The 14,825-nt window shown below is 60.3% G+C and overlaps 2 protein-coding genes across 7 annotated transcripts in view; one reads left to right on the top strand and one right to left on the bottom strand.

The window, feature by feature from the left end:
* The first annotated feature begins 13 nt into the window (after positions 1–13).
* Positions 14–11,570, top strand: SMCR8 (SMCR8-C9orf72 complex subunit). Its single transcript, XM_081219655.1, has 2 exons — positions 14–2,861; positions 7,452–11,570. The coding sequence occupies exons 1-2, from the start codon at positions 502–504 to the stop codon at positions 7,903–7,905; spliced, it is 2,814 nt and encodes a 937-aa protein (XP_081075781.1). The 5' UTR covers positions 14–501; the 3' UTR covers positions 7,906–11,570.
* SHMT1 (serine hydroxymethyltransferase 1) overlaps positions 7,936–14,825 on the bottom strand; it is a 65,853-nt gene continuing 58,963 nt past the window's right edge. For all 6 annotated transcript variants that reach the window (XM_081219665.1, XM_081219664.1, XM_081219662.1 and 3 more), the window contains 4 exons: positions 14,106–14,228; positions 13,085–13,201; positions 12,544–12,654; positions 7,936–12,341 (listed from right to left, as the gene is read on the bottom strand). In XM_081219665.1, coding sequence (XP_081075791.1) covers positions 12,169–12,341; positions 12,544–12,654; positions 13,085–13,201; positions 14,106–14,228 — 524 coding nt within the window. In that variant the 3' untranslated portion in view covers positions 7,936–12,168. The remainder of the gene's footprint in view (positions 12,342–12,543; positions 12,655–13,084; positions 13,202–14,105; positions 14,229–14,825) is intronic.

Below are 14,825 nucleotides of genomic sequence, written 5' to 3'. Positions count from 1 at the left end.
AGTCATGTGATAGCAAGGTGGCGGCGCCGCGGTAGCTCGCTCCGGGTTGTGGCGTCGGGGGAGTCGCGACGGTTTCTGCTCTCGGGCCGTGGGGGCCGCCACGCCTGGATGGTCCGTGCGGCGGCCCGTACCCCTGCATTGGGCACCTGTTAAGGGCTGAGGCTGTTGCCGTGGCGGTGGGTTCTGGGGAGTGCCGGTGACCTCTCTGCGGGTGCCCTGCGCCGGCTGTGGTCGCCCGAGGAGTAGAAGGGCAGCCGGCCTCCCGGGTCTTCCCGACTCGCGGAGTTCCTCAGGCCTCCGAGAGTTCTGGAGGAGCCACAGCTCTGAGGGGCTGCGGGAGTTCGAGCCCGCGGGTGTGTGACCGGCTGCCTTGTACCCCTGAGGGCGCAAAGAAGCCCGCAAGAACTTCGCTTCCTCCTCCAGAGGCCTGGCTCCCTCGCGTTGGCTACCCCCGCATTCTTTCTCACTTCCTCTCAATGTTCTCACCATATACCTGGAAATATGATCAGCGCCCCTGACGTGGTGGCCTTCACCAAAGAGGACGAGTACGAGGAGGAGCCTTACAATGAGCCGGCCCTGCCCGAAGAGTACTCGGTGCCGCTCTTCCCCTTCGCCAGCCACGGAGCCAGTCCATGGTCCAAACTGTCCGGGGCCAAGTTCTCTCGGGACTTCATCCTTATTTCCGAGTTCTCTGAACAGGTGGGACCCCAGCCCTTACTGACCATCCCCAATGACACCAAAGTTTTCGGTACTTTTGATCTCAATTATTTCTCTTTGCGGATCATGTCTGTGGATTACCAGGCCTCCTTCGTGGGCCATCCCCCTGGTTCTGCCTACCCCAAACTGAACTTCGTGGAGGATTCCAAGGTCGTGCTGGGAGACTCCAAGGAGGGGGCCTTTGCCTACGTGCACCACCTCACCCTGTACGACCTGGAGGCCCGTGGCTTCGTGAGGCCCTTTTGTATGGCTTATATCTCAGCAGACCAGCACAAAATCATGCAGCAGTTCCAGGAGCTCTCAGCTGAATTTTCCAAAGCTTCAGAGTGCTTGAAAACGGGCAACAGGAAGGCATTTGCTGGGGAACTTGAAAAAAAACTGAAAGACTTGGATTACACCAGGACAGTGCTGCACACCGAGACGGAGATCCAGAAGAAAGCCAATGACAAAGGCTTTTACTCATCTCAGGCCATCGAGAAGGCCAATGAGCTGGCCAGTGTGGAGAAGTCCATCATCGAACATCAAGACCTGCTGAGGCAGATCCGCTCGTACCCTCATCGGAAGTTGAGGGGCTCTGATTTGTGTCCTGGGGAGATGGAGCACACCCAGGATCTGCCCAGCCAGGCAGCCACTACCTCTGACCCCGAAGAGTCTGCTGACACAGACCATTACACCTGCAGACCCGCCTACACCCCAAAACTCATCAAAGCAAAGTCCACCAAGTGTTTTGACAAGAAGCTGAAGACCTTGGAAGAGCTCTGCGACACCGAGTACTTCACCCAGACCCTGGCCCAGCTCAGCCACATTGAGCACATTTTCAGAGGAGACCTGTGCTACCTCCTGACCAGCCAGATCGACAGAGCACTCCTGAAGCAACAGCATATCACAAACTTCCTCTTTGAAGACCTGGTAGAGGTCGATGACAGGGGAGAAGAGAAACAGGAGAGCGTACCCGCTAAGCCCAGTCACGACAGGCCGCCTTCCAGGTCTGTAGAAGAATGTCCAGTTCCTCAAGTGTTAATTAGCGTGGGCTCCTACAAGTCCAGTGTGGAGTCCGTGCTAATCAAGATGGAGCAGGAACTTGGGGAGGAGGGGTCCAGGGAAGTGGAGGTGACAGAGTCAAGCAGTTTTGACCCCCAGGAGAACTTGGACTACCTGGATATGGACATGAAAGGGAGCATCAGCAGTGGAGAGAGCATTGAGGTTCTCGGCACGGAGAAGTCCACCTCTGTGCTGTCTAAGTCCGACAGCCAGGCCAGCCTCACGGTGCCCTTGAGCCCCCAGGTGGTCCGGAGCAAGGCTGTCAGCCACAGGACGATCAGCGGGGACAGTATTGAAGTCCTCAGCACCTGCCCCTCCGAGGCCCTCATCCCGGACGACTTCAAGGCCAGTTACCCAAGTGCCATTAATGAAGAAGAGTCCTACGCAGATGACGGTGGGGGAGCCATCCACTTCCAGGCAGGCCTCAGCCCGCCGGAGCTGGGGGAGGCCGAGGAGGGCGGCTCGGGAGTCACCCCGTCACAGACAGACTCCTGCTGCATTGGGAGGGAGGGTGGCACTCTGCCGGTGCTGCTCTCCACCCCGGGCCACACGCTCTCTGACGAGGACGGGGTAGTGAGCGTCCCCCCGCAGCGCTACCGGCAGAAGGACCAGGAGTTCCACGTGGACTTCTCAGTGGAAAACGCCAACGCCTCTTCCCGAGACAGCGGTTCCGAAGGCTTCCCTGCTTATGAGCTGGACCCGAGCCGCCTGCTGGCCAGCCGGGACAGCAGTAAGACCAGCCTGGATGACCACTCCGACGCCACCAGCTACGGGAGCAGCGTCACCTCCGCCAGCTCCGACCGGACTCCCCCCTCTGCTCCTCCCACTGGCCCCTCTTCCGAGAGGCATAAGAAGAGGGCCGGCCAGAACGCCTTAAAGTTCATCCGCCAGTACCCTTTCGCCCACCCAGCCATCTACTCCCTGCTCAGCGGGAGGACGCTCGTGATCCTAGGGGAGGAGGAGGCCGTAGTCAGGAAGCTTGTGACTGCGCTGTCCATCTTTGTCCCCAGCTACAGCCTCCATGCCAAGCCCGTGAAGCACTGGGTGTCCTCTCCTTTGCATATCACGGATTTTCAGAAGTGGAAGCTTATTGGTCTGCAGAGGTAATTGGTTACAGGTGGTGGGGGTGGGCCCTGGCTGGTCAGAGGTGAGGCTTCAGGTGGCCGCCCCTCTGGGTGAGGTCCACGAGTCGGTGTGGTGGCCCCAGAACCAGGAGGCCTGGCTTCCAGGTTGGCCCCAGCACCAACTCGCTGTGTTGCTTTCGGCAAATCCTCTCCCTTTTCTGACGTGTTGCCTTGTCTGTCACATGAGGGGTTGCAGTTCCTAAGTGGTTCCCAACCTGGTCTGCACCCTGCTGTGTCAGAATGGTTTGGGAGGATTTTCTAGAATGCCGCAGGGTTGCGATTGGGTTGGCCTAGGGTACGACGTGGAGTTCGCCCGGTGTGCAGCGAGGTTTGGGACCAACTGGACTGCTGGGTCTCAGGTCCCTGCTGAGTCTCTAACTCACACTATGGGGTAAATGACTGAGGCGGGGTCTGCATCTGAGGAGGGCAGGGGTGCTGGGAGAGGCAGCCGCCCCGGCTCTCCCTCCCCTGTCCCCTCTGCCCCAGGAGCCCATCCCCCCCCGCCCCCCGGAAGCTTTCTCCTTTTTCCCCACGTCACCGGCTTGTGCTGTAGCAGGTTCTTTTGGGTTTTTCCACGTTCTGCTTGTCTGGCTCGGGGGACTCCTGCCCTGGCGTGCGCACTGGGCTCACTTCTCTCCCCGCACCTGCCTTTGCTCACCTGAGACTCATGCGCGTCGAGCTGGGTGATGGTGGGAGTCCACTCTCTGGACTACAGAGAGGGCAGGAGGCCTTTCCTCCCCGCGGCAGTCAGCGCCGTTCTGTTTCCCTTTACGCGGGTCCCTGGCGTCCGTGAGGTCACCGTCCCGAGCCTCCTCGTGTTCGCCCCGCTCACAGCCACCTGACTTGCTCGATCCCTGGCTGCCCCGCGGGGGCATGGTGGTGGGATTCAAGCCCGCGGCGCTTCCACGTCCACTTCACTCTCGGGCCGTGCTGGCGGGGCTGGGGTACGAGCTGGAGGTCTTGGGCAGGGGCCCTGCTCTGGGAGGATTCGTGCTCCGGAGGCCAGAGCCCGGCGGCCCAGGGAGGCGAGAGCTCTGACGGCGGCACCTCACATGGGAGGCATGGGACGGGTGCCCGCAGGAGGTCTGGGGTCTCTGGCTTGAGCGGCAGGGAGGCTGGGGTCGCAGTGGGGGAACAGTGAGGACGGGCCTGCCACACCGGGGTAAGCCCAGCCCGTGGGCATCATGGGAGCGTGGACGCAGGGCCGAGGCTCAGTGGGTGCCCGGGCCCCCGCGCCCCTGCCGGCGCCAAGTTTGAGCTGGCGTCGGGGTGGGGGGTGGAGGGAGGCCTTTAAGGGACTGCGTTTGGCTGCTGTTCTCGGTGGGGTGACGGGCAGGCGGCCCCTACACACACACCTTCACTTCTCCAACTCTCTCCTCTCACCCCAACCCCTGACCTTTGATTTTTTTTGCCTCAAAAGGTGGAGAATCTAAAACGCATGTCAGTTTATTGACATCACCTGGTTTATCCAGCACCAAGTTTGGGATGGCCTTGCCTTTTCCAGAGGCTTCCCCTGAGCTTCCTTCCTTAGAACGCGCCGGCAGGCAATTGAGGTGCATCCTTCACATCAGCTCCACTCTCCTGGGCACCCAGCTGCAGTGCTGTGTTGAGAAGGATTCTGCGGCCCGGCGTGGCTGCACTGGGGAGCCAGCTGTTTTCAATCACGGTGTCTCTGGGGTGCAGGCGGGGGTAGCGGCAGGTGGCAGTGTCCCTGGAAGGGGGCTGTGAGCTGTTCCTCTGCAGTGGGCACCTGGGCAGCGCCTTCCTCCCTCCTGGGAAAATAGTGGTCATTTGCCAGATGCTTACTGAGAGCCATTACGGGCCAGCCGCTGTGCCCGGAGCCGGGATACAGGCGCGTCAGCAGTGGGGCGTCGCGTGACAGGGCCGGCCTCGCTCCTGTCCCAGCATCACCCCCCCTGGGCTGGCGCTCCCCCAGGCTGTTTTCATCTGCACGAGGAAGACCTGCCTCGTGCTGGCGAGTGTCGGGGGCCCATCGTGTCTGACCCACGCCTGCTCCGTGCAGGCGCTGCTCTGACGTCCTGGGGGGCAGTGGAGGGGGCTGCCGATCGCCGTGTGGAAGGCAGGCCAGGTGGCCGGGGTGGAGACGGGCCCTCGCCTCCGGACTTGGAGCCGTGAAGGGTCCCTCCAGGAAAGCGGGAGGCCCGTCGGCAGTGACAGCTGAGACCTTTCTAGGGAATGTCTGGTGACTCGTCCCACAAAGCCCTCCCTCCCACACCCCCTGAGCGCGCACAGGTGCTGGGAATCGGGAGATCTGCCCCCGGAGGGCCCTGCTCCGGTGGGCACCACGGTCAACGGGTCAGGGGCCTTGCCCCCCAGGGCATGTGTCACTGGAGGGTCGGCCAAGGGGCCAGGAGGAGGGAGGGACTGGATTCGCTGCGGCTCACCTGAAGGCGTCCCGGGCGGTGAGCAGCGGACCCGGTGGGGCGGCGCCATGAGGGGACGAGCCGTGGCGCCAGCTGTCGGGCGCGGAGGCTCCTGCCGCTACCCCGTGGAGCAGAGAAGGGCTGCCCCCGGGATGCACGCGGAGCCCCGGCCCCGGGGGTGCGCAGAGCTGCGGGTGGCTGGTGAGATGGCCCCGCAGGCAGATCCGGCACTGAGACGAAGAGGCGGGTGGAGGCCCACCTGAGGGTCAGCATTTAAGGGTGTGAGCAGAGGGGTGCCTTTGTGTGTCCACGGGGCTCGGTCCCGGGTGCTGGGGTCAGTCTGGGATCCGAGAGCTGTGGCCTAGGACAGTCCCTTCCCCCCCAGGCACTTGGACTGTGTGTAGGACTCTCACCCCAGAACCACCGGTGGCATTGGCCCTGGATTTTTTTTTTTCCCACTGAAGTAGGCCCTCTGCCTGGAAATGCTTGTCAGTCAGATCAGACATTTGTGGGTGTAAGAGATGGATAAACAATCAGGTTGGTTTCCCGCGATTATAAATCAAACCCAGCGATAATCGGGTTGCTTACTAAGCAGCAGTGAGAAGGCCTGGACTGTTTGGAAGACAGCTCCGTTCTGGTGGGGGAGGTGCTGGTGTTGTGTCAGAGGCCCTGGGTCGAATCCCAGCTCAGCCACCTTCTACGTGGGTGACCTAGGACGAGCCACGGTCCCTCTGTGGGCCTCAGTGTCCTCATCTGTGCAGAGTCCCCCCGCCACCCTGGCTTCGCATGGGCCGTAACGAAGTTCAAGACGGGGGTGGGTGGAGGTGCTGCCCGAGGGACAGAGGCCCGGCCGCACCTCCTCCCGTGTCATCTGGCCTCCGGAGGAGCTTTGGGGGGAACCAATGAAGGAAGAGTTTGGAGACACAAAAGAGGTGGTGCCGCGGTGGGCGGGAGTAGGCCGGGGTGCCAGAGCCTGGGGAGAGGCTGGCCTGAGGCCGATGGTAGCCGAGTGCAGGGCAGGAAGGTGAAGTGAGGCATTTAGCTCGTGGCCCAGCCCCCTCGGGGGGAGGTAAGGGTGACCCAGGAGCGGGCAGGGAGCCGCCCGCAAGTCTGACTCCTCGTGGCCTGTGGTGGGGGGCCTGGCCCCGCACGTATGGCCCCGCTTGCCCCTGCCGTGCTCTGCAGTCCCCAGAGCCCACCTCTCTCAGGACTCCGAGGTCCCTCCTCCAGCGCCTTCCCAGCCCACGGCTGCTGCTGTGGATACGGAGGCCACGCCTCCCCTCGCTGGGCCGGCTCGTGTGCATGTCCTTTCTTCCCGGCCAGGCCAGGCCCCAGGTCACTGCCTGGAATACGCTAGGCGCACAGTAAACGAGTGTTAACTCTACAAGAAGAGAGCACCCGTGAAGGGAAAGTATGATTAGGTGATCTCAGTCCCAAGAGACCGTCAGTCCTTTTACAGGTACTTCCCAAGCCCCAACTTCCAGAGGAGCGTCAGTGTGTGAAGCGGCTGGTCAGCCAGCCATTTGCTGGACTCTGCAGGGTAATCCCAGCTCCTCTGGGAGACCTGGTCTAGACGGGGTGGTCAGGGGCCGCTTACTGAGGCCGACACTCCGGTCTCCTTCCCTCGCTGAGTGAACCCGGCCTGCCTGCCTCTGATGTGCCGGGCACGGCATGGGGTACGGTCCTGGGTCTGCAGGAGCTCCTGGCGCCACACCGGTCAGTGCCAGGCTGGTGGCGAGGGCCAGGCGCTGTCCTGAGCGCCACAGCCCGTGCCTCCGCTGTGACCCCAGAGGCAGGACCATCGTCCCTGCCTCACAGACGAGGCTCGGAAGTTAAGGACCTCGACCAAGGTCACAGAGCAAGAACGAGAGGAGCAAACAGGTCAGGGAAGGCTGGGTGTTCCGGGCAGAGCAGAAGGGCCCCCACAGAAAGCCTGGCGAGGCTGCAGGGGAGTCCCTGGGGAGTGACAGGTGGGGCGTCAGGGGCAGCAGGAAGCACATCGTCAGGGCCTCGTGGGCCACGCTAGGCACTTGACCTTGGTCGTGAGAGGGGTGAGGAGCCTTGAAGGTCGTGGTGGCCAGACCTGCCTTCCAGAGGGCGCCGGCAAGTGGGGCCCGGTGGGGGCTGGCCTCGCAGCAGGGGCCCACCCAGCTTCTGCCTCCTGACCTCGGCCTGTGTGTTTCAGGGTGGCATCCCCTGCCAGTGCTGGCACCCTCCACGCCCTGAGCCGCTACAGCCGCTACACGAGCATCCTGGACCTGGACCGGAAGACCTTGCGCTGCCCCCTCTACAGAGGCACCCTGGTGCCCCGGCTGGCAGACCACCGTACGCACATCAGGCGGGGCAGCACCTACTTCCTGCACGTGCAGAGTGTGCTCACGCAGCTCTGCGCCAAGGCCTTCCTCTACGCCTTCTGCCGCCACCTGCACCTGCCCGCCCGCGGCACGGAAGCCGAGGGGCTGGCCGCCAGCCGCCGGGCCAGCTTCTTGCAGCTGAACCTGGGGCTGGTGAACGAAGACGTCAAGGTGGTCCAGTACCTGGCAGAGCTGCTGAAGCTACACTACACGCGGGAGCCTTCTGCGGCCGGCCAACCCGTGCTCAGGTTCGACTACGTCCCCAGTTTCCTATACAAGATCTGAGGTCAGGCCCGGCCACTGTGACCAAGACCTGTGACTCGGTACGGGGAGGGCGTTGGCATGACTGGGGGAGTCTTCTGAGCTGTTTAGATTTCTGGTGTTGGCGGGAAGGAAACCGAGGTGGCAGCCATGGTTCCCAGGTGGCTCTGGGCAAGGGCGGTGGGGGCACTGGCCCCCTGGCGGCATCTGGAAGGACGGTAACAGCTCACAGCCCCTTGGAGAGTGGCCTGGGCTCGGGACTGGGGGCCAGGGCAGAAGAAAGCTTCGGCAGTGTGATGAGGGCCAGGGAGGCGGAGCCTGCAGGGAGGACCACGCCGGCCCTCTTGCACAGCAATGTCAAGAGGAGCAGCCGTTAACTGGACGATTTGGTCGAAAGCAGGATGGACGGGACGTCCATTGCCTCGTGCAGACCCTAGCCGGGCCTTTCGCGTGGCCTTGCGGAGCCGCCCTCCCATGGGAGGCCCCTGGATGCTCCCTGCCCTATCCTCACGTCCTCGCCAGGCACGGAGGGGCCTGCCGCTGGGCTCCCAGGCTCAGCGGAGTGACCAGTCACTGGCCCCTGGTCATCAGAACCGCTGTCATGGGGGGCTGGGCACAGGCTTCCCGCTGTGCGGGCGAGGAGCTACCAGCTCTCCTGGGGGCGCCGACACTGTCCTCTCGGGCAGGGTCTGCAGGTGGGCTGGCGCTCGCCCGGCAGAGGTCACCGCAGACCTTCACTACCACTTCGCTACCTCACGGGGTGTCGCGGGCGCGGGGCAGCCGGCGGGCTGGGATCTCCTCCGGGAAGGCTGTGCCGGCCTGGAGCACACGCACTCACAGCAGTTCATTCCGCCCCAGCTGAGTCCCAGCCCCACTTCCTGTTCACCCACCAGGACCCTCCTGACACAGTTACCACTGGTGTGTGTAAATGGATGGTTTTTTGCAATCTTGAAAATGTCATACATCTCTTCTTTAAGCTGTTTGTCCCTAAGCAGGGAGAACTCTTGGTATTACTGCTTTTTAATTTTTTCCCCTAAGTTGTGGTGAAACACACCTGAACCAGCCACAGTGGTTGCTCCTGAGCACGCATGTGTGTCTGCTGGGGCCGTGTTCTGTGTCGTCAGAGTCCTGCTGTTGAGACCTGGTCTGCCACCAGCTTTGCAGCACACCACAGCGGTCAGGACCTCCTGGTGACCAAGGAGGCTTTGTATCATCTCTCTCCCATGGCCCTCCCTGCCTAGGCTTCTGGTCAGGGTCCCCATTCCTGCCAGAGTGTGATTCTGCTCCGGAGGCCATGACCAAGGCCCACTGTGACAGGGCTGCCACCGCATCTCCTTGGGTCTTTGTACCTGTGTTGTCACCTGTGTCCCCAGAGAGGCGTCTCCAGGGACCACACGGCAGCTTCCGAACGTGCAGTGTGTGTGCTGGTGGGAAGGCTGCCCTCCTGTTACCACTGCCCCCCTTGTGTTCAGATGCTGCTTTGTTTTCTAGGCAGGTGGCTAACTGCATCTACTTGGGCCTCCTGGGACACGAGCTTGTGACACCTTATCTCCGAGGGAAGAGTGGTCCGTGGGGCCCAAATGACCAGATGGGAAGCGATCACGGGCCCACCTGTTTTGTTCCCGGGCCACCAACATGGCCTCTGCGGTTCACGCCTCACACCTGGGAAGGCAGAAGGGGCAGCAGGTCAGTCACACTGGCCTCCTAGAAGCGAAAGTCCACTCTGGGGGGTGTTTGTGCAGAAGCTCCACCTCGGGCGAGCCCTGCCGGTGCGAGAAGGCCTGGCCGTGGGGCAGCCGCAGAGAGGGCACCCAGAGCCCCTCTCCTGAGCTGCTGCTTCATTGAGGAGCAGAGCTGTGTTCGCTGACGGGTGGCTGAGCTCCAGCGTTTAAAGTTTGGTTAAAACCCAACTTTGCAGTGTGGCAGTTTCACAGAATTGCTTGATGCCAAGTATGTTTCTCTTCAAAGGGGAACCAGGCCCTCCCGGCCCTGCCACGCTGGGGACTGGAACCTGCCAGGAGTCTCAGACGCACCTGAGTCTGAGTGGTGGGGGCCTGTGCAACGAACTCATCTCGTCAGGAATCTTAAGAGGTGTTCCCTGGTAATAGGTCAGCAAGCGTCCAAATGCTGAGAAATGCTTCAAAAATCAGAGGGTGTCAGTGCCCTTAGTACTTCTTCAATCCTAAGTATCGCCTCGAAGGCCCAGGCACCAAAACCTTGAGGTTTGTTTCAACTTCACTTCCAGTCCATTACCTGCCCCCCACCCTGCCTTTATAAAGCAGTCCAAGTTAAGAACCTGCCCAGGCTGGCATTTATGCAGTAGTGATTTCCAGAAGCTCCACGGTAGACATCAGCTGAACCCTTTTATAGCACCTGTGGCCCTGGGGACCCTACTCCTTTAGTAGAATCTGGAAATGGGCTGTGATAGCCCAGCTGCCATTTCTCAGCTAGCTCTGAACTTCTTGCTCCAGATCAGTTACTGTGTGCAAAGTATCATAGACTTCATCCCCAGACAAGTAACAAATACCATGTCAAAATCCCAGGATGGCCGATAGATTCTCCCCCGAGTATCAGGGCTGCTGCAGCTCGTGACACGTCCCCGGAGGCCCAGCGGCCTGGAAGATCTCGCATGCAGCTCGCCACCCACTCCACCAGTGCTGGGCGTGTGGCCCCCCCCTCCCCAGCCTGACGGCGCCTGGCCGGTCAGCTTTTCCACATAGCCCACGTCATCTTTGCACAGGCAGGAGCCCTCCTGGGCTGGTGCGGTCCATCAGTCCATGTGGCCAGCCTTCGGAGGCACCAGCCCCCCAAGCCAGCATCAGATCTTACCTCCCATCTCCCTAGAGGCTCAAGAAAGTGCCTTGGCTCGTGCTTTGAAGCAAACCAGCTAGCTTTCTGGCTTTTTCCCAATATTGTGATAGAAACTGATAAAACTGGAATTTTTGAGAGAGAGATGGTATTAACATTGCAAAAGAAAAGTATCATCTCTACTTCTGGCTGGAAGGAAAACCAGCCTCAGCTAAGGCTGGAGCACAGCCAGCTCTTCTGAGCCCGTCCTGCTTTGAGGTTTGGTTTCAGCTGTGGGGAGGAGGGAGCACTTGGCCATGAATCAAGTGCTGGTCTGGGCCCTAGCCTCCCGGGAGTGCTTGTGTGGTGGCCTTTGTCTCCTGCGGGGGGAAGAGTCAAGCTCCTGGGTGTAAGGCTGTTTCCACAGCTGCGGAGGTGGCAGCTGCCCTGCCCGCTACGCTGGAGCCCCAGGGCGTCAACTGCAGCTGTGTTAAGGCCACGGAGAGAAGCATAGTGTGTGAGGACGTATTTGTCGTTTTTTGGAAAGCTGTATTATTACTGCATGCTTCTCCTCGTGTGTGAGCGTGAGTCCCACCGGGTGAGCCGTGGCCACTGCGGCCAGAGCGAGAGCGTGCTGCACACAACACACACATGTCCGCAGCTCCCGGTGTGGCTGCACCAGAGTTCAACCAGTCATGCCAAACGAATAGTATGAGAAGTGTACTTTTTAAGAAATTAATTTATTTGAGTTGAGATATTTTTGAGATATAAAAATTGGTTGTATTTTTTAAAGCTATAATTCTTGTAGATATTCTGTGGTTTAAAATTTGTGCTTATTAAAAATGGTCATCTATGTTTTGCACTTGAGATTTGTGAAAAATAAAGTTTCTGTGGGAAGGTGACCTCTGGTTTCCTGATCACGGGAGGGAGGTGGTTGTCTGCTCAGCAGCTTGGGACTAGGTTCCCTGGCCTGCCTGCCCTGGGCTGGGGGAAGGGGACCACATCCCCCTCCTGCCCAGGTGCTGTAAGCGGGACTCCCACGGAGCTGGATGGCACCTGAACAGACCCGTCTAACTTGTGATTCTGATTGAAAGCACAGCAGAAGGGCCAGGACGCTCCCTCCTCGTTTGCGACGGTTATAACTGAGTCCTCCTTTGGTGCCCACCAGGGAACAGATAGCAACGGGCAGCTCTTCCAAGCTCGAACTTCGGTGCTTCTGGCTGCCGCAGCAAGTCAGGGAAGCCCAGTAACCCTGCCCTCCACCAGTCTGGATAATTAAGGCTGAATGGCTAAATTGTATTTCATTTTTCCAGAATAACTATACGTAGCTGTGAGAAAGTGAGGTTCATATTTAAACTCCTTAATAACTTGTCCCAGAACGACTAACACTGAGCCTTAAACAAATGTTTGGTTTGTGAACAAGGTAAAAAAAGCAAAGTCCGAAAAGGGGCCCGTGTGGGGCCTCCAGGGCACTGGGTCCCTGGGCGGGCAGGCACTCCTCTAGAAGTCGGGCAGGCCGGGCAGAGGGAAGAGGGCAGCGAAGCTCTCCACCTCCGCCCTGAGTGCTGCCACAGCCCGCTGGTGATCCTCGGCCCCCGCCAGCTTCTCCGTGAATTCCTTCAGGGTGGCCTTCACCCCCACGGTGTCCTGGATCTGCAGGGTCAGCTCTATCCCTGTGCCAATGAGAGACGCCACTGCCCACGTGCCCCCGGCGGCCGGGCCCGACTGCTCTGCCGTCCACGCGCCCGCCACCCTCTCAGCCCACACGGTCTGCTGGGCGATGCTGTTTCCCGGCCCTGCTCCAGCCTTGACGCAGAGCCGTCCTTCATCCCGACCGCACAGCCCCACGCGGCCAGTGTCCATGCCTCTCCTCACCTCTGTGAATAAAATGGGCAACTTTTTGGAAATCTTCTTCCAAGAGTCCTCGGGATGTCAGCGCTGGGGTCCCCAGGCGCAGTCCACTGGGCCGCAGGGCACTTTTGTCACCTTCAATAGAAACAGGGTCTGTCCCTGGGCTGCACCCATCTCCCCACTGACCATCGGGCACTGGGAAGGGGCTCGTGGGCAAAAGGAATAGGCCCATGGATGCTGGCTCACACCTCGGCTGCGCTACTTGAAATATCAGGAGAGCCGCCTTTTGCGACTTGGTCCTTGCTCCTGACACCAGGGCAGCATCTGTCTGGGTTTGAGGGGCGTCGCCCACATCTTATTCACGACCCGCTGAGAAATGCAGCCGGTTTTCCAGAGGCCCCAGCGTCCCTCTCCCTCTCCGCCCCCAGCGGAGTCAGCACTGCATCAGAGGGGGCGGGCAGGGGGGCACGGCCTGGCTCCTGTCCAACGCTGCACATCTTGTCCCCAGAGCCAAGTCACCATCGGCCTTGAGAGGTGCACACAGGAGAGGGCTGAGGACGCTCACCTGGGCAGGTGTTCTTGTTGCAGGCGATGGAACAGGCTTCCAGCACCTTCTCAGCCCGGCCGCCGTCCGTGCCTTTGGAGCGGAGGTCCACGAGGATCAAGTGGTTGTCAGAACCACCTGGAAACCAGGTTAGACACATGGGAGCGGACCCCGTGCTGAGCCAAGGGATCTTTCTCTTCCAAAGAAGTGGGGGGGGGTGTGACCCCCACCACATGTCCTGCGGGGATTTCATCACCTGCTAAAGACCACATACCCCAGGGCCTCAGAGTTTGAGAAGAAGCACAGAGTAGTTTAAAAAGGGAACCTGAGGATGCAGAGGGGGCTGAGGGCAAACGGCCAGCCCAGACGGCCCACTGCCACGTCCCAACCTGTCAGGTGCCGGGGCAGCGCCTGGAAGCCTGTTGGGGTGATGACGTCATCTGGGAATGTCCCCCTTCTAAGTCCACCCTCAAGGCTCCCTCTAAGGGGGACTCAGAGTAGCGGGCAGTGGGCGATCTAGGTGACAGGGTGATGGGCACGTCAGGTGCAGACACTGACAGCCCACTGTGTGCTTCAACCCCAATCCTACGAGGATGATAGTATTTTCAAAGTGGTGCAGAAGAGATATGGAAGAACTTTCTGTAACGGCCCAAGGAATCTTCCAAGCACCTGATCTTCACTTTGAACTCTGGTTAATCCCCGGGTTAACTAGATCCCCATCGCTGACTTAGGCGATGACCACGGCTTCAAAGACGCATGTGGCCTAAGCGGATGCACGGCTCTGGACCCACAGCCCCCTTGCTTGCAGCGTGGCTTTAGGAACCTCAGACGCCCATTTGTAAAATAAGACCAGTGATTCCCAAGGCTGTCTCGAGGTTTGAACGAGGTCGTGTATACAGAGCTGAGGGGATCCCGAGTCACCCCAAGGCTGCGGCCACCGTGCCCAGGCCACGACCCTATAGCCACACCCTGACAGGGCCAGGACAAGACTCGAGCAGCCCCAAGGAGCAAGGACACCCTCGGGGCTCGGTTCCTGTCGTACCTGTGACCACTTTGTAGCCCAGCCCCATCAAGGCCTCGGCCAGAGCCCTGCAGTTGGCCAGCACCTGGCGCTGGTAGACTCTGAACTCCGGAGTCATGGCCTGCTTCAGAGCCACCGCCACCCCTGGCAGGAGATGAAGACAGACCGTGAGTCAAAGAAACACCCGTCTCCACTTGGGCTTCCCAGCTTCTCAGTGTCACCTAGGGCGGTGGGTTACATCTCCCCCCAAAATGATCCCTTTTAACCCTGCAATTACCCGGCTAAGCCTCAGACCTCTCTCTGAGCAAGTGCTTTTGAGGCGGCTTCTCTCCAGCATGAAATTTCAGGCTAAGGAAATCACCAGGGGAGAGCTGTTCCCAGCAAGATGGAGTTTATGTCCTTTTTAAGCTCGACGTGTGTAAACGGATCACTTAGCTGCTGATGCTTTGATGCCAAATTATGCACCTTTCAGAGCAGAGCCCAGATGAGAGGTACAGGCCTGATCTACCTGCACACCCAGACTCCTCCGGGACCTTGTTCGATCCCCAGGGTTGCTTAAAGGGGCGCAGAAGATGGAGGAGGATGCAAACCATGTGCCCACGTCCTGGCACAGGAGCCCCCAGTCCGTGTGTGGAAAATGGCCTGGAGAGGCTGGAGGGCTGGCCTCCCACCACTGGAGGGCGCTAAGTGGGTGGGTATAAGGGGAGCCGCCCCTGCTCACTCGAGCCTAAAACTCCCCCT

The sequence above is a fragment of the Mesoplodon bidens genome, assembly GCF_964165515.1.
Source record: "Mesoplodon bidens genome assembly, chromosome: 19".
NCBI classification, from domain to species: domain Eukaryota; kingdom Metazoa; phylum Chordata; class Mammalia; order Artiodactyla; family Ziphiidae; genus Mesoplodon; species Mesoplodon bidens.
Note: the sequence above shows the minus strand (reverse complement) of the source record. Positions and strands in the feature narration are given on the sequence as shown.

Excerpts from the sequence above, each read along its gene's own strand:
- SMCR8 (XM_081219655.1), top strand. The coding sequence starts at position 502 with ATGATCAGCGCCCCTGACGTGGTGGCCTTCACCAAAGAGGACGAGTAC. Across the intron at positions 2,862-7,451 it reads AAGCTTATTGGTCTGCAGAG|GGTGGCATCCCCTGCCAGTG; the intron begins GTAATTGGTTAC and ends TGTGTGTTTCAG.